At 40.7% G+C, this 23,588-nt stretch overlaps 1 protein-coding gene across 2 annotated transcripts; it reads right to left on the minus strand.

Moving 5' to 3' along the window:
• Nucleotides 1–321: 321 nt before the first annotated feature.
• On the minus strand, nt 322–17,128 carry LOC125787396 (uncharacterized). 2 transcript variants are annotated; one of them, XM_049471573.1, is made up of 4 exons: nt 16,912–17,128; nt 16,504–16,614; nt 16,129–16,405; nt 322–817 (listed from the first exon to the last, which is right to left on the minus strand). In XM_049471573.1, exons 1-4 carry the CDS (start codon nt 16,998–17,000, stop codon nt 608–610), a joined length of 687 nt encoding a protein of 228 aa, XP_049327530.1. In that variant the 5' UTR covers nt 17,001–17,128; the 3' UTR covers nt 322–607. The 2 variants fall into 2 exon arrangements, with proteins under 2 accessions (XP_049327530.1, XP_049327531.1); XM_049471574.1 differs by lacking the exon at nt 16,504–16,614 and having other exon boundaries at nt 16,912–17,123.
• Between the last annotated feature and the right edge of the window lie 6,460 nt (nt 17,129–23,588).

The raw sequence follows: 23,588 nt of genomic DNA on the forward strand, positions 1-23,588 counted from the left end.
CGTATAGTTTATTTACTGAATAATGGGAAGGAAAAAAAACAATTTACACATGCAATGGTCATTCTGTTCCCCTCCTCCCAGTAATTTAAATTCAGTAAATGCACAGATGCATTAAAACAGAGGTTGGGTGTCTCTGGAGGATGTGTTCACCGATTTTCTAAGTGGAAGATTTTTACCACCTGTTTTTACACTCAGCTAATTCTGTATTAACATAGTTGGTTACAACTATATATGCCTTCGAAAGTTTGTTTGCATAGACTGTTTTGTAATCATGCACTCTTTCTTTCATTTAACAAAATATTGGACACATGGCAATTCTGGATGTAAAATATTTTATTTGTCAATGTTTTACATAGAAAATTGGTGAATTAGAAATAAAATGTTGCGTCTACAGAAAAATGAATGCCTTTCTTAAGCTTTTATGGTATCTTGGTACTCCCTATAATCAACATAATGTAACTAATTTTAGCAGACATAGATGAAACAAACTTAAATGTTTAAGGAAATAATGTCTTAACAATTCCACTGTTTTCCATTGGAAAAGAATCCACTGTGGTATTTTTCTTGCTGTCACCCCATCGTCCTCTAAAATGCATTCAGAAACTTCTCATTCCAAAAGAGTCTGGCAGAACTGCACAGCAGCCATATAGATGTCAGCACCCCGTGACTGTGATGTTGCTCTGGGGTCAATGAAGTCTCTGAGTGCTGTAAACTGCTCTGCTGTAAGTGGACAGCCTGTGGCAGGAACATGAATTCCAGTATTTCTAATGTGAGGTAACCCACTGCTCTCCCAATCAATCTCTGGTATGCCCAACACCTAGATAAAAGAAAAAGTTCACTTATCAAGGAAATGCATCATACCAAACAGCTACATACACACAAATATGCAGGTCCGGGTAATCCAGGGTCAGTGTTGAAACCAGGTGGATTACAGTTAATAAGGATACATGATGGGTAGTGTCGTCCGTAAATCGACGACTCTTAAGGCCTCCCTTAAAGGGAAGCCTTGGGCTAACCTAAAATAGGCTTTAAAAGATTATCTAGACATGCATCACTACAAAAGTTTTAAGTTCAAAAGAAAGAAGATACAATCAACAGACGAGTGCCTAAGTTAAAGAAAGGAGAAGACGGAGTCCTTCCGAAGTTCTAAGTTGATCTTTTATTGTTCTTGAAGTCAGCCAGGTAATATCAGGAGCTTCGAGTCTTCTGATGGTACAAAGCTTTACACACATTTTTATACAGCTTTTGGGTGAACAAAGGTGGGGGCTTCAGGCTCCACCTTTTATCATTATATAACCATACATCGGTTGAACATAATTGTTCTCAAACAAGACCATTTTTAGGGAGTTTTTTCCGGTCACGTCTCTGGGCGCGGTGCCATCTTTCCCATAATTAGACATAATTGTAATCAAATCAGCATGGTATGGTTTTTTTAAAAGATATGACCTTCACCTGTTCTGATGTTCCCGTGTGAGCTGGGCCTAGGCGGACATCTGGTTTGGCTCATAAACTTAGAGATGGCGGTTCTTGGGAGCTCATCCAATTATCTCCTGGGAACTCATCCAATTATGGTTTGTTATCTATAGTCGCTGCCTCCCGTGCCTGGTACATGCAATTTGTTACAGAAAGAGCAAACAGGAGATGAGCGGACCTAATGAACTTGCTCATACAAGGCTTGCTGCTCACACGTATAGGGATTCAGATCTATCGATCTTCGATATCCTATTTTTAGGCCCCACATTCCCCCCTTCCGTGGGATTAATTCCCACGGAACAATGATGGTATGGTGTGGTATCTCAAGCTGTCTCTTAGAACGTAAAGATTATAAGTATAGCTAAAATCATGTTTTAATTATTTATTATTATGTGTAAGTTTCGTGCTCATAAAATAGTTTTAAGTCCCAAGTTCATTTTAAACCATTTTGATTTGACACAATTTTGCATGCTTAAATGCGAGTAAACATGACAGAGTAGTAGGAAATACATGGTTATATAATATCTACATGACACCAAAACAGACAGGTAAATGATGGTGTAACTACAAAGTTATGAAAATGCACACTTTCAAATGGATTATTAGTGGATAGCATAATTAGATTAGATAACTTTAAGTTTCATATTAATATATTGTTCACAAGGAGGGTCAGACAGGTCCGAATTACACATCTCAAATATTAAGATGGTCTTGTCAAACTTGACATAAGTATCTTAGTTAAAACCCCACATTCCCCTTGTCTCCTCGCTGGTAACTGGCGAATAATTGAGCATAGAAAGGCACGTCAAACATGGCACCTGGCAAAGCAACCCGACAAGGCCCCACATGCAGTCGCATACCTCAAGATCCAAGGGTTAAGGCATACCACCCCAGCACAAAGGCAAGGATGGCAAACCCCCCTAGAGCCAAGGCGCTATACCGATGGGGAAATACCAGTCTGTTTGGTCGCTGCCTGGAAAAGCTACCTGATAGGTCCCCTATGGGAATGTGTAGCGTTACCAAGACAATGCACAGTCAAGGGGCTCCGCCTCTTCAGAGGAATTTGGGAACACGAGCAGTAGGTAAGAAAGATCCAAATAAGCATGTCCCCCCTTAGGCACAATACACATATGTAACTGTGAAACATTTCACCCTACAGTGAAAGGCACGCTTGGAAAAATAAAACACACAATCAATTATCAATGAGCATTGGGACACAAGAAATACAAGGGTGCATGATTAGATAGTCCTTAGAGTTGGAGAAAAATCAAGGGTAGTAAAGGCGCCTGAAGATGTCTTCCGCCTTTTGTGACTTTGCGCCACGTAGAAAGGCACGGTGCAGGTCAAGGGAGAGGTTACTAGCACTTCACCTTGACCCGAAGAACGTGATTGCTTCAGTTAGCCGGGGCCACGCCCTGGCCCATCTGGCAAGTAACTTCGAGTCCTGCGGACGAGTCGAAAGACGCATGCAAAACAGCATATTGTCCAGAGATTGATGAAATAGTACGTTCAATCAACAGTCTCAGGCAGGGCACAACGCAACATGCAACAAACATCAAAATCAAAATAACATACAAAAGCATCATACCCATTCTCATTAAAAGAGCCTTCCACTCTCCAGAAAATAACCAATTAAACCATGAGGTTTGGGCAGCTTGGGTGTTTCTAACATGTTCATCACGGAGTTTTCTAAGTTTAGACATTACCTTAGTAAAGTTGCCTTCAGAACCAGTATGTAAGGGAATATAAGAACAACATTCATCACCAATCAAAACACATACACCGTCATCAGGTGCTCTCATTTGGTCAATGGCAAATCTGTTTTGAAGGGTCATTTTCGAAGTAGCATGTAATTGTTCACCAAGTGCTTCTAGAGCAGAAATGGTATGATTAAGGAATCTCTGTTGATTGTACCAAATGTAATTAATCCAATGGCCATTTCTATAGGCTTGCATTCCAGCAAATAGTATACCAGCAGCTCCAATGCTGCCATCACTCATAACCAGGTGTTCTTTAGGAATTTTAACAGGAATGCCTAAGTAATTTAGCTCAGGAACATTTTGTATTTCAGAGATGTCAGAAGGAAGATCCCTCTTGTGTCTGGGCAATGTATCATCAAAGGTTAATACTGAAACAGAACCAGTTAAAGTGACAGGTGCGCAGCAGCCAGCCCACGTACTAGTAAGTGACTGGAGCAGCTTTGTGTCAGATTGGCAAATCCAAAAAAGGTCAGCCAATGGGAGAGTACCATTGGCTAGGTTAATGTTGAGATATCTGTAGCCTGTAAGTATATCAGTACCAATTGGGGTAAGGCGGATACGACACCTGTTATCAAGTTCAGGGAGGTCGCGTCGTGAATTGGTTCTGCAAAAACAAAATGGATACTGAGCTCCAGTGTCACGTATTACTGGAGGGGGTGGAACAAGAGGGCTATCAATATCTGTACATCTAGGATCAACAGCTGAGTGTTGGTTGGGAATATTCAATGAAGACATCAAGCATTGCAAAGGGGAGGGGGCTGTTCTATTAGGAATAACATCTAAACCGTCTATGGGGGTGATAGTTGGGACGCTGTTACCATTGTGACAGGCTAAACAATCAGTAGAAGCAACTGATTGAGCAGTGTAGGACAGATATTGATAGAACATATTCTGGTCAGCATATTGAGAAATCACTACACCAGGATCACTATCCGTGTCAGGTAAATCATTGGGGTTCAAGGAATCAAATGTGAATAATCTCTGTGCTTCCCAGGAATGCACTACAGCTCTTGGAGTTCTGTTCAGTCTAGCTTGTTCATAACAGATTAAAGGCTCACAATAGGCATTCAAAGTATATTGAGCCTGTTGTGAGCAGTTGGACCCAATTGGGTAAGCCTTTACAGAAAACATACCCTTCGTGTCAATGAGGAAAGCTACAGAGGCCATTGATCTAAATTCAACTTGGAAGTAGGTGTATCTGTCTCGTGTTGAGGGTGTAGTGGTCAAAAAGTATGACATTAACAAAGCTAGGCTGCAACGCAATTGCTTGCTTGGGCGTTTCTTAAGGCGAGCAGAATTGAAACAGTTGGCAGGTTGGTCACAGATGTTGGCAGGAGATGCCAAGCACCGTTTTTTGGTAGTTTCATAATCGGATTGGCGATATAGTGTCCACTCAAAATAAACATTTGCGTAGGAAAAGGAGGAAAACATGTTGGATGATGTCATGCAAATTGTTGGGTCAACATAAGGGCAGTATCGTTCGCACGTGCGATTGCCCGATTCAGACCAAGTCTGATGGACAATGGAACGTCTGTATTTAGTAGGATCGAGGGAGCGTTTAGAGACAGTTCGGTAGGAGTTGGCAATCATGGGGCTGGCCATCAGGTCGGGTGAGCCGGCTTGGTATCTGCTACATATCATAGATATAGTTAAGGCACCTAATGCAGAGGTAATAAATGCTGCCATGACTACTGTCAACCCGAGCAAAAGGCGGTCCTTATGGGACCTCCAAAGGTCAAGGCACTTAGTCTTGATGTGTGCAAGGCTCATGATTAGGACGCAGTCCAATGACAGCAGTATTCCTTTAGTGAGGATTTACTTGTGGTAAACGAGCGAAAATATTGTCGACGACTTAGAGAGGCGGTATCACCAGGAGTGGCAAAATACCATACAATGGCGGTAGAAAAGTTTGGTCTAATTATTTCAGCAACTAAAAGGTGTTCAGGGTTAATTAATAGAGTTGATTCTAGAAAAGGAATAAAAGCAGTGTATGTTTCCAAACCAGTATCTACTACACCATTTGGTCCAGAGTGGTTAGTCGATTGTGCTATAAATGTAGGTGCTGTAGTGATGTCTGCGTTAATCAGATATAAGGGCAAGTCTTTGAAAAAGGAAAAAACTGGTAATGGAAAAGGGAGAGTTGGAATATGAAATGCTGGACAGGGGTTCATCAGGTGAAATTGGGACAAAAACATACACAAGTAATCTTAGGTATCAGCCAAAACAAATAAAAGGTATGTAAAACAAGAAAGGTTATAAAAAAAGGTACACACAACAAAGTTATACATGCATTGAAGCAAACAACACAAGGTCCAAGTACTTAATCAGTATTGTCCAGTAGTGTTTGATTCAAGAGAATTGTTCACACAAAGTTCAAGTTCAGTGCGAGATATCTTCGCAGATTGTTCCGAAAAAAGGATAGCAAAAACAATAATGCAGGAGATGATAATCAAAACAAGGTTGGTACCTGTAAGTCCGCAAAATCCGGGATGCCTAAAAGGATGCCATGGAGGCATTTCTTCCCGAAGGATAGTTACTGCAAGGTACCGTAGTTTTTGGTTGGCAGTGGTTTAGCTGGAATCAGATCCTGAATCAGGGTCAGGAGCGGCCAGACGGACAGTACTTCTCGTCTGGATCTGGTATCCACTTGGTCCTGCCCTAGGTGAGACAGGAGCAGGGTCACCTTGTGTTTGCTCAGCAGGTTGCTCATCAGTTTGCTGTTGAGGTTGGTCATCAGATTGTTGTGGGGGGCTGAGCATTATGGGAGCTCTGGAACAATGATTCAAATGGAACCAGACGGTTTTTCCCTCCACCTTCACAGCAGTGGGTGTAGCCAAAACTACCTTATATGGGCCTTCACGGCGAGGTTGGTCCCACTGTCTTTTGTGGACTCTGACATATACATAATCTCCAGGGAGCAATTCAGTCAGTGAACTGTCAATCTCAGCGGTTCTGTTAGCACTTGCTCCTTTTGCTTGTATATTTAGGTCTTTGTGAATTTTTGTAAGGCATGTGACATAATTATGAAGTTCATCTTGAAGCTGTTCAAGACTAGGGCCTTGATAAGGTGCCCTAAGATAGGTGATCGGCATTGGCCTTCCTGTCACCATCTCATGTGGCGTGAGGTGGGTCACTCTATTGGTTGTCATTCTCATACTCATCAAGGCTAATGGTAGGGCATCAAGCCAATTAACTTTGCCTTCACTGTGTGCAATGATTTTTGCAATCTTTGCTTTTAGGACTCCATTCTGTCTCTCAACAATGCCTTGGCTCTGTGGTCTGTAAACGCAACCAAGCCTACGTTTGATGCCAAGTGATCTGGCTATGGCTGCGATGACTTTGTTAGCGAAATGGGACCCGTTATCTGAGCTAATTGTATCTGGTACTCCGAATCTAGGAATCACCTCTCGGATCAGGAATCTCGCAGCAGCAGTGGCTGTTTCTTTTTGAGTTGCTTGCGCTTCTGTCCATCTACTGAATCTATCAGTAACTACGATTATGTAGCGGTATCCCCTAATGGGCTTTCCCATGTCAAGGTAATCCATTACCAGGTGTCTGAATGGACCATCAGGAGCAGGAATGTGTCCTAATGGAGCAGTCAGAGACTTTCTAAAGTTGTATTGTACACATACCGCACAATTTTGAAGAAAATGGTCTACTGACGGAACTAAATAGGGAGTCCACCACTCGGCTCTAAGCTGTTTAATAACTTCTTTCCGGTGGACATGGGCTATTCCATGTGCATCAGCGATTAGTAGGTTCAGCAGAGTAATGGGAGCTACTGGCAATCCGTTTGGGCCGTACCAAACGCCATTTTGTTGTTTAGCTCCTCTTTTGATCCATACATTTCTTTCATAGATACTGGTGTTTGCTTGGCCTTCACTTAGGCTAGCTAAGTCTGCTGCATACTCAGTCTGTGGTTCTTCTGCCAATTGGAGCCTGTCTCGAGATTGTGCAGGACATTGTAACGAAGCGGCAGCTGCATCTTTAGCCTCCTGATCGGCCATATTGTTGCCCTGGGTAATCAGAGAATCGTCATGTCTATGAGCGGCACATTTTACAATGGCAAGTCTGTCAGGTAGCAAAATAGCTTCTAAGAGTTCAGAAATGGCTTGGCCGTGTGAAATTTCGGTACCATCAGCTCGTACGAACCCGCGCTGGGCCCAGATAGATCCGTACACTTGCGCCACCCCATGGGCGTACGCGGAATCGGTCATTACAGTCGCTTGTTTACCCCTAGCTAATTGACAAGCAGTTGTTAATGCTTTAAGTTCTGCCAATTGAGCAGAACATGGCTGTGGTACTTTAGCTTTGAAAAGTGTGACAAATTTATTTGTGGTCTGATCGTAACTTACTACGGCAAAACCAGCTAGGTTGCCTTCTGGTCCTCTAAAACAGGAACCGTCAACAAAGAGAACCAAATCATTGTACGTCAAGGGCTCACTTGCTAGGTCATGTCTTGGCTTCAGAAAGTCAGAAGTATGTTGCTCACAGTCATGTGGAGTACCCTCCGTAGGGAGTGGGATCTTGTCAGCTGGGTTAATTTTGTTGCATCGTTTGATGGTTAGTTCAGGGGCAGACAGAATTACGTCATAGCCAGTGCGTCTGGCATTTGTCAGAACAAAAGAGTTTGATGTTAACAAGGTATGCAGACAATGGTTGGTATACATGGTAACTGGGTATCCCATGGTAATTGCAGTAGCTTTTTCAAAAGCATAGGCCGCTGCTGCCAAACCTTGGTAACAAGGAGGCATGCCTTGTTCAATTTTGTCTAGTTGTGCACTAAAGTAAGCTATGGTGTTTACTTGAGTGTAGCCCTGAATGGGGTTTGACAATTGTCTCAAAACTGCATTAACAAAACCCTTTTTCACAGACACGAAGAGTTCAAAAGGTTTCGAGTAGTCTGGATTAGCCAATGCTGGAGCATTGCACAGATCACGCTTGATTTGCATGAAAACTTGTTCAGCTTCTTCGTCCCAGACCAAGATTCCTTTAAGGTCTCTCTGTCCGGCTGCCTTCACCAATCTCCTTAGGGGAGTGGTTTTAAGTGCAAAATCACAAATCCATTGTCGGCTATAGCCAGCCATTCCTAAAAATGTTAGCATTTGGCCCACGGTGATTGGTTTGGGTACCGTTTGGATAGCCTTAATGTGTGCAGGCATGATTGTACGCTTATTACCCTTTAAGCGTCTTCCAAGATAGTCTACTTCTTCTGCACAAAATTGTAGTTTAGCTTTGCTAACTTTATGACCTTTCTCTGCCAATTTAGTAAGTACTGTTACCGTGTCTTGTTCACATTCCTGTTTGGTTTTGGATGCAATTAACAGATCGTCAAAATACATGATTAATGTGCTGTTGATTTCAATGTCACCTAGATCTTGTGCTATTGTTTTGTTGAATATGCTAGGGCTCTCGCTGAAGCCTTGTGGCATACGAGTGTACGTGTATTGTCTGCCTCCATAGGTGAATGCAAACAGATATCTGGATTGCTCATCGAGCGGAATGCTAAAGAAAGCAGAGCATAAGTCTATGACGCTATAGAACATAGCATCAAAAGGTATGTTTGAGAGTAAAGTGTGTGGGTCAGGTACTACAGGAGTTTCGCCTTCCACAACAGCATTCACAGCTCTTAAGTCATGCACTAATCTCCATTTGTCAGAGTTTGGTTTTCTCACAGGGTAAATTGGGGTATTGCATCGGCTGGTAGTTTCTACTAAAACTCCAGCCTGCACCAAACCTTCAATTGTTGGTTTAATTCCCTCAAACGCAGCTTTACTCAGTGGGTATTGTCTTTGGTAAGGTAATCTTGCATTTGGCTTGAGAATTATTTGAACTGGTTCTACAGATTTAATAAAACCTACATCTGTGTGATGTTTGGTCCACAATTGGTCAGGCACTGCTTTCAACAGTTCTTCCTGATCCTTGGTCAGTTTAGCTTGAATGTAAGGTGCTAGTCTATCTACAGCTACCTTTTCAGCTATTGTTCTGTTGACAGATTTGGTGGTTATTTTATAGTATGTTCGATCAGCCGATACGAAAACACACTCGTCATCTGTTTCAACCCATGTCATCTTTTGGCTAGCTAACACCATTGGACCTAAGTCCATTGGTCGATTATATTTAGCAACCATAAGAGAAACATGTGGTACAGAATTTTCGACCTTATACCACTGTAGCAAGTTGTCATCAAGGATTGCTTCTACAGCAACTCCTTGTGGGCCTATGATCATATCTCCTGTTCTTAATGTAAATGATTTACCCTGCAGGCACTGTTGCCAACATGCATCATACTCCGTTTGTGAGTTGTCATGGTCGTACAAAAGTGTACAGTGTAGTTCATCAGACACGTGTTTCATATCTGGTCTACGGCTCTCAATCCAAGGTTCCCATTTATGGTACAACCCATCAAGTAATTGGTCAACTAGTTTTAGCCAGTAAACTGTTGGTAAATCTTTGGTTGGTCTTCCCTCTTTTGCCTTTATGTACATCTGGTAAACTGGGGTTGGGAAGTCTATGTACAATCCAGTGGGTGAGCATTTAATGTCTGCATTCAATTTACATAATATATCTCTACCTAAGAGATTAGCTGGGCATGCTGCTGAATATAATAAAGGAGCTACCACAGTTTGTTCATTAATAGTTAAGTGTACAGGTTCTGTAAATTTTAGTGTTTGTGTTTTCCCTGAAAAGCCTTGTGCCCTTAGTTGATGAGAGGACAGGGGAAGATTTACTCCTTCTGGGCCAATTACGGAGTGGGTGGCTCCTGTATCAATTAAAAACAATACGTTTTTCTCACCATTAATTTTAACCTGTACTTTAGGGTCACTAATAGACGAATTTGATACTGCCAATTGAATGTTCTCCCCCTTGAGGCTTTCCGGGCATCTTCAGTACCATGTGGCATTCGGACAGTTTCTTGAGTAGTGGCCAGGTTGGTGACATGTGTAGCAAACTGGAGAAGGTCCAGCTTGTCGATAGCCTTGGCTTTGTTGGTAGTTTTGACCTTGCTGGTATCCTTGGCCTTGTTGGAAATTTTGACCTTGAGTGTCAAATGTGTCTAATTGATCCAGGGTCTGCGCATTAGGCATTCCGAATGGGTTGATGTTCGGTCGAGGCATCCCACGGCCTCTACCTCTTCCTCTGCCTCTGGCTCCTCCCCTATTGCCTAAGCCTGTGTTGACATAAACATTGACAGGTGGCATAGGCCGTTGGAGCTGGTTGAGAGTGGGATTGGTCATATGAACATTGTTGGGCTGCATGCCTTGGTTTTGTGGCATGGTATTGATTGGCATCATTGGTGTTGCAGGAAGCATCTGAATTGTAGAAACAGGCTGTTGTGGTTGCATCCCCTGCTGCCCTTGCATTGACTGTTGTACAGGTGCGTGTGTAGTCAGTACAGGTAAAATCTGATTGGTTGCACCTGGTGCCTTGGGTTTGTCAGGGGCCATTACTGCCATGAGGTCGGTTGATTTTTTATCTTTCTTCTTCAACTCTGTCAGTTGTGCTCTCTGCAGCTGTAGAGCTATTTTCTCCAGTTCTTCTTTGTTCTGTGCCTTCTTCTTCTTGTATCTCTCAGCATGATGGATGATGTGGTCTTTGAACATGTTCCATTCCATGTTATTTAAGCCCACTACTTCATCAAGTGCGTCCTGCACCTCTTTGGGTAAGCTCTTTCTCAGCATCATTTTGAACAGGCACTGGTTGGAAGAGTTCCAAGCCGTTCCTGTTTCCTCTAACCACTTCTTTTGAAAGTTGATGATGTACTCACTGGCAGAGGTATCAGGTTTCAGTTCAAGTGAGTCTAGCTGGCTTGGATCCATGTCAGTGGGAAATTCTTGACGGATGGCATCCCAAAGTCTGTTTCTGTAGTAGTTGAAGGGTGTGTCTTCAAAGAATTGCTTTGTTGCCAGGTTCTTAAAATTGGCCAATGAAAATATGTCTTCCATTCTAGCTTTACCAACTGAGTGGGACAGGATAGCCTTAATGTCTCCAATGGCTATGGTATAGCCTGATGTCTTGTCTTCAAAAGCAGTGATCCACTTCTGCCCTCCCGCGGTTATGTTGGGTAGTTGTTCAACTAGGCCTTTCAGATCCATAAAGGACCAGGGCACATATGAACTAGTATGGCCATTAACTATTATTGGGCAGAGCAGGGAGGACCTGCTTTGCTTAATTGGTCTGAGACGGCCTTTGGATTCTAGTCTTCGTTTTATGCGTTCAGAACGTCTCAGTCCTGAAGGGGGTTTCCAGTCGTGTGGTGGTCTCCATTCTGATGGGTCTTCATCCTCTTCATTATCGGTGAGATGGAAATCTGCATCCAAAGTGTGTTCCTTTGGCACTGGTGGTGTCTGTAGTTCAACAGATCGACTTCTGCGTAAGCCATGAGTTGGGCGTGGGGTTGTCAATCTGTCTGAATCTCTTTTATTGTGTAGCTTCCTTAATTCTTCCTCAATAGCCTTCTCTGTTTCATTGTAAGTGTTCTGGAAGTCGTCTCGTCTCCGTCTAGCACTTGCCTCAGGCTCTATTTCTAGCACGCCAGTAACTCTCCGCTGTAGTGGAGCTGCGAGGAATTGTACTTCAGGAAAGTAATCCTCAGCGACTGGGAACGGTTCTTCTGCAGCAGGGGTGCGTGGTCTGGATCTTCCATCCTCATCAGCTAGCTTCTGCACACTGCTATCATGGGTGCTTCTTTGTGTCTGTCCATCTCTCATCAGTTCTTTAGCAGGTCCTGCCGAGGAGCCATTTGCAGTGAACATCTTTGGGGTCATCAGGGTGGGTTTTGGCACTGTCCAAGTGGGTGCCATCTGCAGGGGTTTATCAGACGGAAATGTCTTTGGTGTATATTTACTGCACCCCTCAGCAGCCTCTTGATCTTCTGACAGTGTGGTCGCGAGTCTGCCAATTGGTAGGTCAGGTCTGACACTGGGTGGATCAGGTGTGTCATCTGATGTTTGGTCAAAGCTTAATGTGCCCTTTAATTCAATGGACGCATCTGGCCAACATGTTGCGACAGGATAGAGTCCTGTGGTCGGTGTTCGCTCAGAAGCATAGGGCGGAGGTCTTTCTGGAATTGGAATTGGGCTGGTAGGGCCTGTTGGGGTCTTTGTTGGCTTTGGGCCACGGTCTATAAATGCCCTCAGCAAAATCAATCTTCGCTGCTGTTTAACTCTCTGACGGCTATTCCATACATAAGACTCTTGCTCTAAGGCACGTATCATGTTACACAGCTCTGGGTCAAAGGTCCCTGCAAGGGGCCATTGCTTATCAGCTTTGGCTGTCAGCTTATGCCATCTATTCATACACTGTGTCAATTCAGCATAAGTGCCAACTCCTTCCTCAATAAGGAGCTGCACAGGGTCTATCTCATTTTTACAGATCTTGGAATTTTTAATACCCATGTTGTATGAGTTAATAACGAATAAAATGTACTTCTTATCTGTTTTTCGCGCAGGGTGCCACCACGTTAGTCTCTCGTTTTCTCCTCAAGTGGGACAGTTGCTTCAGCTGATTGAGGTGTTCTAAAAGAGACTGAAAAAATATATTTACGTTTCAAGATAGATTTCGAGATTAAAGATAAATGATTAAAAATAAATGTATAGATAAATTATTAAAGATAAGTGATTAAATATAAATGTAAAATGCTGTAAGATAAGTGATTAAAGATAAATGATTAGATAAATGATTAGAGATGAATGATTAAAATAAATGTAAAGACAAATGATTAAAATAAATGATTTAGAGATAAATGATTAAAATAAATGTAAGGATAAATGATTAAAATATAAATGATTAGAGATAAATGATTAAAATAAATGTAAAGATAAATGATTAAAATAAATGTAAAGATAAATGATTAAAATATAAATGTATCTCACCCCCGTTTATCATTTTATAAATGATAAGAAAATCAATAGTTACTATTCAGTTGAAGGAGTAATGTAGTTATGAGCGGGTGTGTCCGCAAGTGCATATGCATGCCCATGTATGGGTGGGTCAGCATGTGTGTAAATGCATGTGAGGTTAAAGAGAAGGGGAGGGGTGAGTACATAGAATATGTGTGTGCGTCTGTACAACCAGCACATTTACAAGCCTGTACACTTCACTCTAGACGAATGGTTCTGGCTGTAGCGCTTGTGACGCAGTACAACTCTTAATGACCTTCATTGGTCTAGCGTCTTCACGTCTGCGCTGTTTGCGGGACTCTTTGAGTCTGGCTCTGTTTAATCTACGGCGAGCTCTTCGGGTCTGTTCAATGTCAAGTTTAACTGCAGGGCCAGGGGCGTCTAAGCCCTGCAGACGCAGCTGCAAATGGGTCAGACCTTTGAATCTACATTGGCCGTTCATTAAAAGAGAAAGCCATGATTTTGATGTAAAAACCATGATTTCACCAACCCATGTTTCGAACAATTTCCAATTGCTCGGTCGGTACTGTTTACAGTACCGCACAGTTCTCTCCTCACTGTTACTGGCCCCAAAATCGATTGGGAATTTTTGATAAACCACTGTCACCATGGATATGGTTATCAGCAAATTTTTGTACTGTATTGTGGCATATTGCTTTACCGACTCCAACCTAGTAGTAGGCTTGTGCATTTTGTACTTTACTCTTTTCGTGTAAAGGTGTCAGGGTCGCAAAACATCTGCAGCCGTTTCACGCCCTTAACCACTTCACGACCAACCCGTCTTACAAGAATAACACGAATATCCACTCTACAAAAAATGTCACGCCTACGGTGTGCGGTAATAGAGACTAAACATGTAATAATGACTCTATTACAAACTCTCAATTTTCTGGGGGGGCTCATCACTAAACAACATCAATTAACATTACTGACATTTAAACAAGTTTTCTAACAAGTCACTATTAACAGTGAACAGTTTACTTAAGTTTTAACACAGTCTTAAACAGTTATTACAAAAATAAGCTAGAGATCTCAGGCAATACTTAAACACAGATTTTAAACAGACAACACAAAACATATACCCTGCTAGTCAGATTTGAATAGCTTTCCCTCGTCTCTCTGTCAGTTACAGTGGCGTTCTGTACTAAGCGTTTTTCTCCGAGTGAGAATCAATCTCCGCTGTAAAAACAGTCAGGACAGAGTGTCTCAACTTACGCTCATGGAACAAAGAGACGGACTTGGTTGCTTATGACCGTCTGTTAAGTGGACGGTGTCCAAGCCGTTTCCCCTTTATCTCTTACTCTTTTAGGCCTTTTTTGGCGCACGCTACTCTTCTCTGGCGTCGCTCTTATTATATTTCTTAGTTCTCTTTATTTTCTGTATTCTCTCTTTTTCTCATGTGCTTTTATTAAGTCTAACGTCGTGCTTACTAGATCGCACCATATGACGTGTCCCGTCTTTAACGCCCGGGAGGTAAAACATACAACATACAGCAGACAGACAGTAACATACAATTATTTTATTGTAATTTACTTTAATTTGCTTGAATTCACTTGAATTTAGATTAGGAGTCGTGAATTTAGGCGTCTAGACGCAAAAAAAACTCATCACGGATTGTATTGAATTTGATGAATTGATTTCAATTTATATTGTTACATACATATTTCTAAAACATGTATATATCTTTCTTTAAGTCCTAGCGCTCGTCTGTTTTTATTCAATTAAGTGGTACAGTATGGTTTATTTAAGGGACAAATTTTTCTTATAATTTCGTCAGCAATGACATCTTTGTGAGCAAGAAAACACAATTTTCCTTGTAAGTAGGTTAAATTTGAAAAAAGGTTCAATGCTCACCTTGCCTTCAGTATTGAAGAGGATTGTCTTCTTCGTCACACGATGTCACCGCTGCTGGACTCTAATCGGTACTACGGAGCTCAGCAAGTGGGCTCTTTAACGTTGGGCGCCAAAATGTCGTCCGTAAATCGACGACTCTTAAGGCCTCCCTTAAAGGGAAGCCTTGGGCTAACCTAAAATAGGCTTTAAAAGATTATCTAGACATGCATCACTACAAAAGTTTTAAGTTCAAAAGAAAGAAGATACAATCAACAGACGAGTGCCTAAGTTAAAGAAAGGAGAAGACGGAGTCCTTCCGAAGTTCTAAGTTGATCTTTTATTGTTCTTGAAGTCAGCCAGGTAATATCAGGAGCTTCGAGTCTTCTGATGGTACAAAGCTTTACACACATTTTTATACAGCTTTTGGGTGAACAAAGGTGGGGGCTTCAGGCTCCACCTTTTATCATTATATAACCATACATCGGTTGAACATAATTGTTCTCAAACAAGACCATTTTTAGGGAGTTTTTTCCGGTCACGTCTCTGGGCGCGGTGCCATCTTTCCCATAATTAGACATAATTGTAATCAAATCAGCATGGTATGGTTTTTTTAAAAGATATGACCTTCACCTGTTCTGATGTTCCCGTGTGAGCTGGGCCTAGGCGGACATCTGGTTTGGCTCATAAACTTAGAGATGGCGGTTCTTGGGAGCTCATCCAATTATCTCCTGGGAACTCATCCAATTATGGTTTGTTATCTATAGTCGCTGCCTCCCGTGCCTGGTACATGCAATTTGTTACAGAAAGAGCAAACAGGAGATGAGCGGACCTAATGAACTTGCTCATACAAGGCTTGCTGCTCACACGTATAGGGATTCAGATCTATCGATCTTCGATATCCTATTTTTAGGCCCCACAGTAGCATGGCATACCTAGGTTAAAGGCTCTGGTGACAAATCCATTACCTTAAATCTTTAACATCGTTTAAAATTTTAAAATAAATTAAAAATGTTCAAGTTTTGCTCATTTATAAATCATTATATAAAATTTGAATAAACAACTATTGAACTGTCCAAAAAATATACTACTGATTTGTTTGCAGGTTGTTACATACACACACACACAATTGTACAACCATTTTAAGTTGTAACAGTTTGTACCTCCTCATTTTGGGGCTCCTGAACTGGCTCATAAACTTGTCCTATTGCCCACAGCTGGTTTGGAGTCATGTTGCCCTCGGTTCTTAAGGGGTGATTGTCCCAGCCCTCTCGAAAAATGTCCAGGTCATCTTGAAGTCTTGGTACAAAGGTGTAATGGCAACAGAAAATGTGTGTTTGGTCTGCAATGTCAAGATAGTTGCCTTCCTCAAGATAGTGGAGGACATCGTAGTACATGCTGGTCACTGCAGTCCACACGTCTCTCCATAATCTCTCGATGCTAAAAAGTAAAAGTACTGCACCTCAGAATTTATCACAAGACAGTAAGTACAGCTGTAGCAGCTTAATTAAAAAAAGTATTATTTTGATTAAACGCACCGCTGGTTGTGGACACTTTTTCCAGAAATGAAACTGCTCCTCCCAGTTCCACGGACTGTGAACATGAGGCGTGCTATCTGGACATTCTCAACTCCCTGATCGCCCCTTACTCTATAAGGTTGCAGAATATTACTATTAATATTATTAATATATAATTTGTGATTTATTAACTTAAAAGTACATATTCCTGTAGTTACTAAACAAAGCACTAGCAATGGCAACATCATGGGTTTGGCTAAAACAATGAAAAAAGTATTTAAGCTGATTTCATTAAAAGTGTGTTTTAAAGAAATATGTAAAATATTATAACAATATGCTCAACATTTACTGAAACAAAATGAAAAAGCTTAACTCAATATAATTAACCTAAGTCATTATGTGCATAATTTATAGACTATTATAACATACCTAAGAGGGAAACCAAATCTGTCCACTGATTCCTGGAAGAAGGTCAGTGCAGTTGATGACAGGTTGTTCGTGGCAGCTCCCAGGTACATTATCTAGGTCATATAAAAATATGTCCAGGCTTCTTAACAGTATAACAAACAACACAATTTTAATAAAGTAATTAAAAACATTATACAATAAACTTAAGACATAGCAAAATATGATTTAACAACCAAAAAGAGAGAAAGAAATGAAAAGTGCAAGATTTAAAAAGGTGCTGTAATTCAAGAAACAATTATTCATAAAAATCACCTTTCTTGAAAAGCCATCCACTCCACCAAACACAACAATGTTGAATCTAATATGAGATAAAAAAAAAGTTTTTAGTAGGTAACATATGAAAGCTGACCATAATCAATACTAGGCTGGAGTAGCTGTCCACAGACGTTAATAGGAATGCACAATCTAAGCTGAACCCAGAGGATACTATAAATTACAAATAAAACAAGGAATAACAAACCAGGCAACACCTTCCGATAATTTTAATAGCTTTAGGAGCATAGAAGGACACATACCTAATTAGTTTATGATTAGTATCAACGTGCATCATTGACTTGGGGCCTGGAACTGAATATCTTCTTCTGACAACGCAACCCATCTCCGTCATCCTGGACAGGACTCCGAGTGTGTCAACACGATGAAGTGATGCTCTAACACGGTCATACTGTACTCTGTGCCCTTCAGCCAGCAAGATTCCCTTCACCATCCTATAACCAGAGTGTGGCATTCTGGATGTGACATCAGACACCAGTGTGTCCAGCTCCTCATCTGAGAGAGTACTGTAGTGTGCCCTAACTGAGAGATTGTACTCTGTCATACGCCTATGAACAGTTCTTTCTGATACTCCTAATAGACCAGCGATGCATGAAATGGGTAAATTCATGTCAAGTAAACTTTTCAGGTATTCTTGACTGATCACCACTTTTGGTCGTCCAAGGCAACCTTGTTCCATCTGAGACCACCATGTGTGTCTCATTCTGTTGCTTTGCCATGTTAATTGCACTATTTAGCTCAGTTAAAGCCTCCAATATGGTATGGGGTACACTGATCTGAGGGGAGATGGCAGTGAGGAAAACTAGTTCTTGAGCACAGACAAATTCCATATAGTCTAAATCCAAAGGCATCCTGTCAAGGACACGCTCCAGACGCGAACGAAGCCTCTCCCAAACATGATCCAGAAGTAAGGTTAGTTGCTAAACATAAAACAAGAACAAAATAAGCTTTAATTACCATGTCATTTTAACACACCAATTCCTAACAGTTGACTCTCAAACAATAGTCAAATCTTACATGAAATTCTTACTAGCAGACCACTGCTAGGCTCTGCAGAGATTCAACTGACCATATGAGTCAAACCAGGTGTGTCATTTATGTAAATGAGGTAGACAGAATGCTTAACGTGAAAACAGCTTAATGTGTCTTAATGTATTCAAACAATGAGCTAGGAACACCAAACTTCACTCACTTATTTCTCTTCATTAGTACTCTCTAATATTGTAAGGATGAACCTGTACTACAACAGTAAAGTTAAAATAAAATGTTACATTTTTTTCCCCTCCCATTGAGACAGATTAATGTGGCTTAATATATTACAACAGCAACCTAGGAACACCAAACTTTATTAAAGTATGCCCAAAGTCAACTAACCACTAAATACCACACAGTCAACCATCCCTTACCCATTCATTTAACACTAAAAACCACCACAGCCAATTAATCATTGCCTGCTAATTAAACAGTTAATTCAGCCCCAGTCTTTCAACCATTATTTGGTTTGAATTTAGTTAAAAATAAAAGAACATCAAGACCTTCAATTGCACATGATACACAATACTTAAAATGACATTTAACTTAAATTTACTTTATCGAATTGAATATTATGCATAATTGTAAATAATTAAAGCTTAAATAAAACTATTTGGTTAGATATTAATTAAAAGGTGGGGTCATTGATTTGGCATATTTAATTAAAGTTTGGTGTTCCTCACTCATTGTCTAAATACAATAAACTGTTTCCTAGTAATAGGTTTCAATGGGTGGAAAAAGCTTAACATTGTGCTACTGGAGTACAGGTTCATCCTTACATTATTAGAGAGTACTTATGAAGAGTAATGAGTGAGTGATGTTTGGTGTTCCTGGCTCATTGTTTAAATACATTAAGCCGTGTTAAGCTGTTTTAGACTGTGCCGTAAATACTGAATTCTAAAGTGAAAAGTTTATACCCAATACCCATGCCTTCCTAAACTCAGACCAGCTCAGGCCAACCAAAACCCTTGGCTACCCACAACCAACAAGCTAGCTAGCTAGTCACCCCGCGTTATATAACGCAAAATATCAAGCTTGCCGTGTGGCGCACTGAGTATTTAGAACTCTAATTAATTACCTAGATGATTATGTGGGCGTGAAGAACTTTGTATGCACTTACCTCGTTGGGGTTCATCCTTAGTTTTCTCCCGTACAAACGCGGCTCATCTGCTCAGCTTCACCTCCTCAGACGTGAACTCGAGTGCAGCCGTGAGATGGCGCTGTGTCTCGCTAATGCTGCGATCGATCGCTCTACACAATTTACTTTTCCTGGGAAGCCCCGGATGTTGGAACTCCGGTTTGAATTCGTATTTCTGAGATCTGAATTTGAGCGACTTGAAATGTATGCATCTGATTTTTTTAAATCTGAAAATTGCAAGTTGTAATTTTGAAATGAATTTTTTTCAACAGCAAATGTCACCACATCATAAGTTCAAAACACAAAATGCATTGTCAAAATTCAAATTTATTAATTACACCATTAAAAAATTCATTTTTTTGAAATGTCATGTAAATATAATTCAAATATACAAAATTCAGATTCAAATACTTTTGTCAGCTATCTGGCTCCATACACACCATGCCATGAATGCGAAATAAATGACATTACATTCAGACCTTGGAGTGCTGAGTTCATAGGGGAAATATAATTTAAGCAGGATTAAACATAATGCTGCCAAAATTATACTCCCCCCTGTCAAAGCCCCCTGTTGAAGATAGAATAAAATGCATCACAGGACATACTCTACACACCATGACATGTATGTAAAATAAATTACATGACATTTAGACCTTGCAGTCCTAAGATCATAGGGGGAGTATTATTTCAGCTGGCTGAAAAATAATGCTGCCAAAATTATATTCCCCAATTTGAAGCCCCCCTGTTGAAGATAGAGCAAAATACATCACAGGACATACTCTACACACCATGACATGTATGACACATAAATAGCATGACATTCAGATCTTGCAATGCTGAGATGATAGGGGGAGTATAATTTCGGCAGGTTTAAAAATAATGCTGCCAAAATTATACTCTCCCCATTTATAGCCCCCTTGTTGAAGATATAGTAAAATGCATCACAGGACATACTCTACACACCAAGCCATGAATGAAAAATAAATGACATTACATTCAGACCTTGCAGTTCTGAGATCATAGGGGGAGTACAATTTCGGCAGGCTAAAAATAATGCTGCCAAAATTATACTCTCCCCATTTAAAGCCCCCCTGTTGAAGACATAGTAAAATGCATCGCAGGACATACTCTACACACCATGACATGTATGACACATTAATAGCATGATAGTCAGACCTTGCAGTGCTGAGATGATAGGGGGAGTATAATTTCGGCAGTCTTAAAATAATGCTGCCAAAATTATACTCCCTCCAGTTGAAGCCCCCCTGTTGAAGACATAGTAAAATGCATCACAGGACATACTCTACACACCAAGCCATGAATGAAAAATAAATGACATTACATTCAGACCCTGCAGTGCTGAGTTCATAGGGGAAGTATAATTTCGGCAGGATTGAAATAATGCTGCCAAATTATACTCCCCCCAGTTTAATCTGATGAAGATATAGTAAAATGCATCACAGGACATACTCTACAAACCATGACATGTATGAAACATAAATTGCATGACAGTCAGACCTTACAGTGCTGAGATCATAGGGGGAGTACAATTTCGTCAGGCTTAAAAATAATGCTGCCAAAATTATACTCCCTCCAGTTGAAGCCCCCTGTTGAAGATATAGGAAAATGCATCACGGGACATACTCTACACACCATGCCATGAATGCGAAATAAATGACATTACATTCAGACCTTGCAGTGCTGAGTTCATAGGGGAAATATAACTTCAGCAGGTTTAAAAATAATGCTGCCAAAATTATACTCCCCCCAGTTGAAGACCCTTGTTAAAGATAGAGTAAAATGTATCACAGAACATACTCTACACACCATGACATGTATGAAACATAAATTGCATGACATTTAGACCTTGCAGTGCTGAGATCATAGGGGGCGTATAATTTCGGCAGGCTTAAAAATAATGCTGCTAAAATTATACTCCCTCCAGTTGAAGCCCCCCTGTTGAAGATAGAATAAAATGCATCACAAAACATTCTGGCCACACCATGATATGTATGGAAAATAAATGACATTATATACAGACCTTGCAGTGCTGAGTTCATAGGGGGAGTATAATTTCGGCAGGCTTAAAAATAATGCTGCCAAAATTATACTCCCCCCATTAGAAGCCCTCCTGATGAAGATATAGTAAAATGCATTACAGAATATACTCTACACACCATGCCATGAATGCGAAATAAATGACATTACATTCAGACCTTGCAGTGCTGAGTTCATAGGGGAAATATAATTTAAGCAGGATTAAACATAATGCTGCCAAAATTATACTCCCCCCTGTCAAAGCCCCCTGTTGAAGATAGAATAAAATGCATCACAGGACATACTCTACACACCATGACATGTATGTAAAATAAATTACATGACATTCAGACCTTGCAGTCCTGAGATCATAAGGGGAGTATTATTTCAGCTGGCTGAAAAATAATGCTGCCAAAATTATATTCCCAAATTTGAAGCCCCCCTGTTGAAGATAGAGCAAAATACATCACAGGACATACTCTACACACCATGACATGTATGACACATAAATAGCATGACATTCAGATCTTGCAATGCTGAGATGATAGGGGGAGTATAATTTCGGCAGGTTTAAAAATAATGCTGCCAAAATTATACTCTGCCCATTTATAGCCCCCTTGTTGAAGATATAGTAAAATGCATCACAGGACATACTCTACACACCAAGCCATGAATGAAAAATAAATGACATTACATTCAGACCTTGCAGTTCTGAGATCATAGGGGGAGTACAATTTCGGCAGGCTTAAAATAATGCTGCCAAAATTATACTCTCCCCATTTAAAGCCCCCCTGTTGAAGACATAGTAAAATGCATCGCAGGACATACTCTACACACCATGACATGTATGACACATTAATAGCATGATAGTCAGACCTTGCAGTGCTGAGATGATAGGGGGAGTATAATTTCGGCAGTCTTAAAATAATGCTGCCAAAATTATACTCCCTCCAGTTGAAGCCCCCCTGTTGAAGACATAGTAAAATGCATCACAGGACATACTCTACACACCAAGCCATGAATGAAAAATAAATGACATTACATTCAGACCCTGCAGTGCTGAGTTCATAGGGGAAGTATAATTTCGGCAGGATTAAAATAATGCTGCCAAATTATACTCCCCCCAGTTTAATCTGATGAAGATTTAGTAAAATGCATCACAGGACATACTCTACACACCATGACATGTATGAAACATAAATTGCATGACATTCAGACCTTGCAGTGCTGAGATGATAGGGGGAGTATAATTTCGGCAGGCTTAAAATAATGCTGCCAAAATTATACTCCCTCCAGTTGAAGCCCCCCTGTTGAAGATAGAATAAAATGCATCACAAGACATTCTGGCCACATCATGACATGTATGACACATAAATAGCATGACATTCAAATCTTGCAGTTCTGAGATGATAGGGGGAGTATAATTTCGGCAGGTTTAAAAATAATGCTGCCAAAATTATACTCTCCCCATTTATAGCCCCCCTGTTGAAGACATAGTAAAATGCATCATATGACATACTCTACACACCATGACATTTATGTAAAATAAATTACATGACATTCAGACCTTGCAGTGCTGAGATCATAGGGGGAGTACAATTTCGGCAGGCTTAAAATAATGCTGCCAAAATTATACTCCCTCCAGTTGAAGCCCCCCTGTTGAAGACATAGTAAAATGCATCACAGGACATACTCTACAGACCAAGCCATGAATGAAAAATAAATGACATAACATTGAGACCTTGCAGTGCTGAGTTCATAGGGGAAGCATAATTTCGGCAGGATTAAAAATAATGCTGCCAAAATTATACTCCCCCCAGTCAAAGCCCCCTGTTGAAGATAGAATAAAATGCATCACAAGACATTCTGGCCACATCATGACATGTATGACACATAAATAGCATGACATTCAGATCTTGCAGTGCTGAGATGATAGGGGGAGTATTATTTCAGCTGGCTGAAAAAAAAATGCTGCCAAAATTATATTCCCCAATTTGAAGCCCCCCTGTTGAAGATAGAGCAAAATACTTCACAGGTCATACTCTACACACCATGACATGTATGTAAAATAAATTACATGACATTCAGACCTTGCAGTCCTGAGATCATAGGGGGAGTATTATTTCAGCTGGCTGAAAAAAAAATGCTGCCAAAATTA

This window comes from Astyanax mexicanus, chromosome 24 (assembly GCF_023375975.1).
Source record: "Astyanax mexicanus isolate ESR-SI-001 chromosome 24, AstMex3_surface, whole genome shotgun sequence".
Classification (NCBI taxonomy): Eukaryota; Metazoa; Chordata; class Actinopteri; order Characiformes; family Acestrorhamphidae; genus Astyanax; species Astyanax mexicanus.

Coding starts and splice junctions, on each gene's coding strand:
- LOC125787396 (XM_049471573.1), bottom strand. CDS start 17,000: ATGTACCTGGGAGCTGCCACGAACAACCTGTCATCAACTGCACTGACC. Junction 16,615..16,911: donor AGATTTGGTTTCCCTCTTAG/GTATGTTATAAT, acceptor GCAACCTTATAG/AGTAAGGGGCGATCAGGGAG. Junction 818..16,128: donor AGGAGCCCCAAAATGAGGAG/GTACAAACTGTT, acceptor TCTTTTATCTAG/GTGTTGGGCATACCAGAGAT.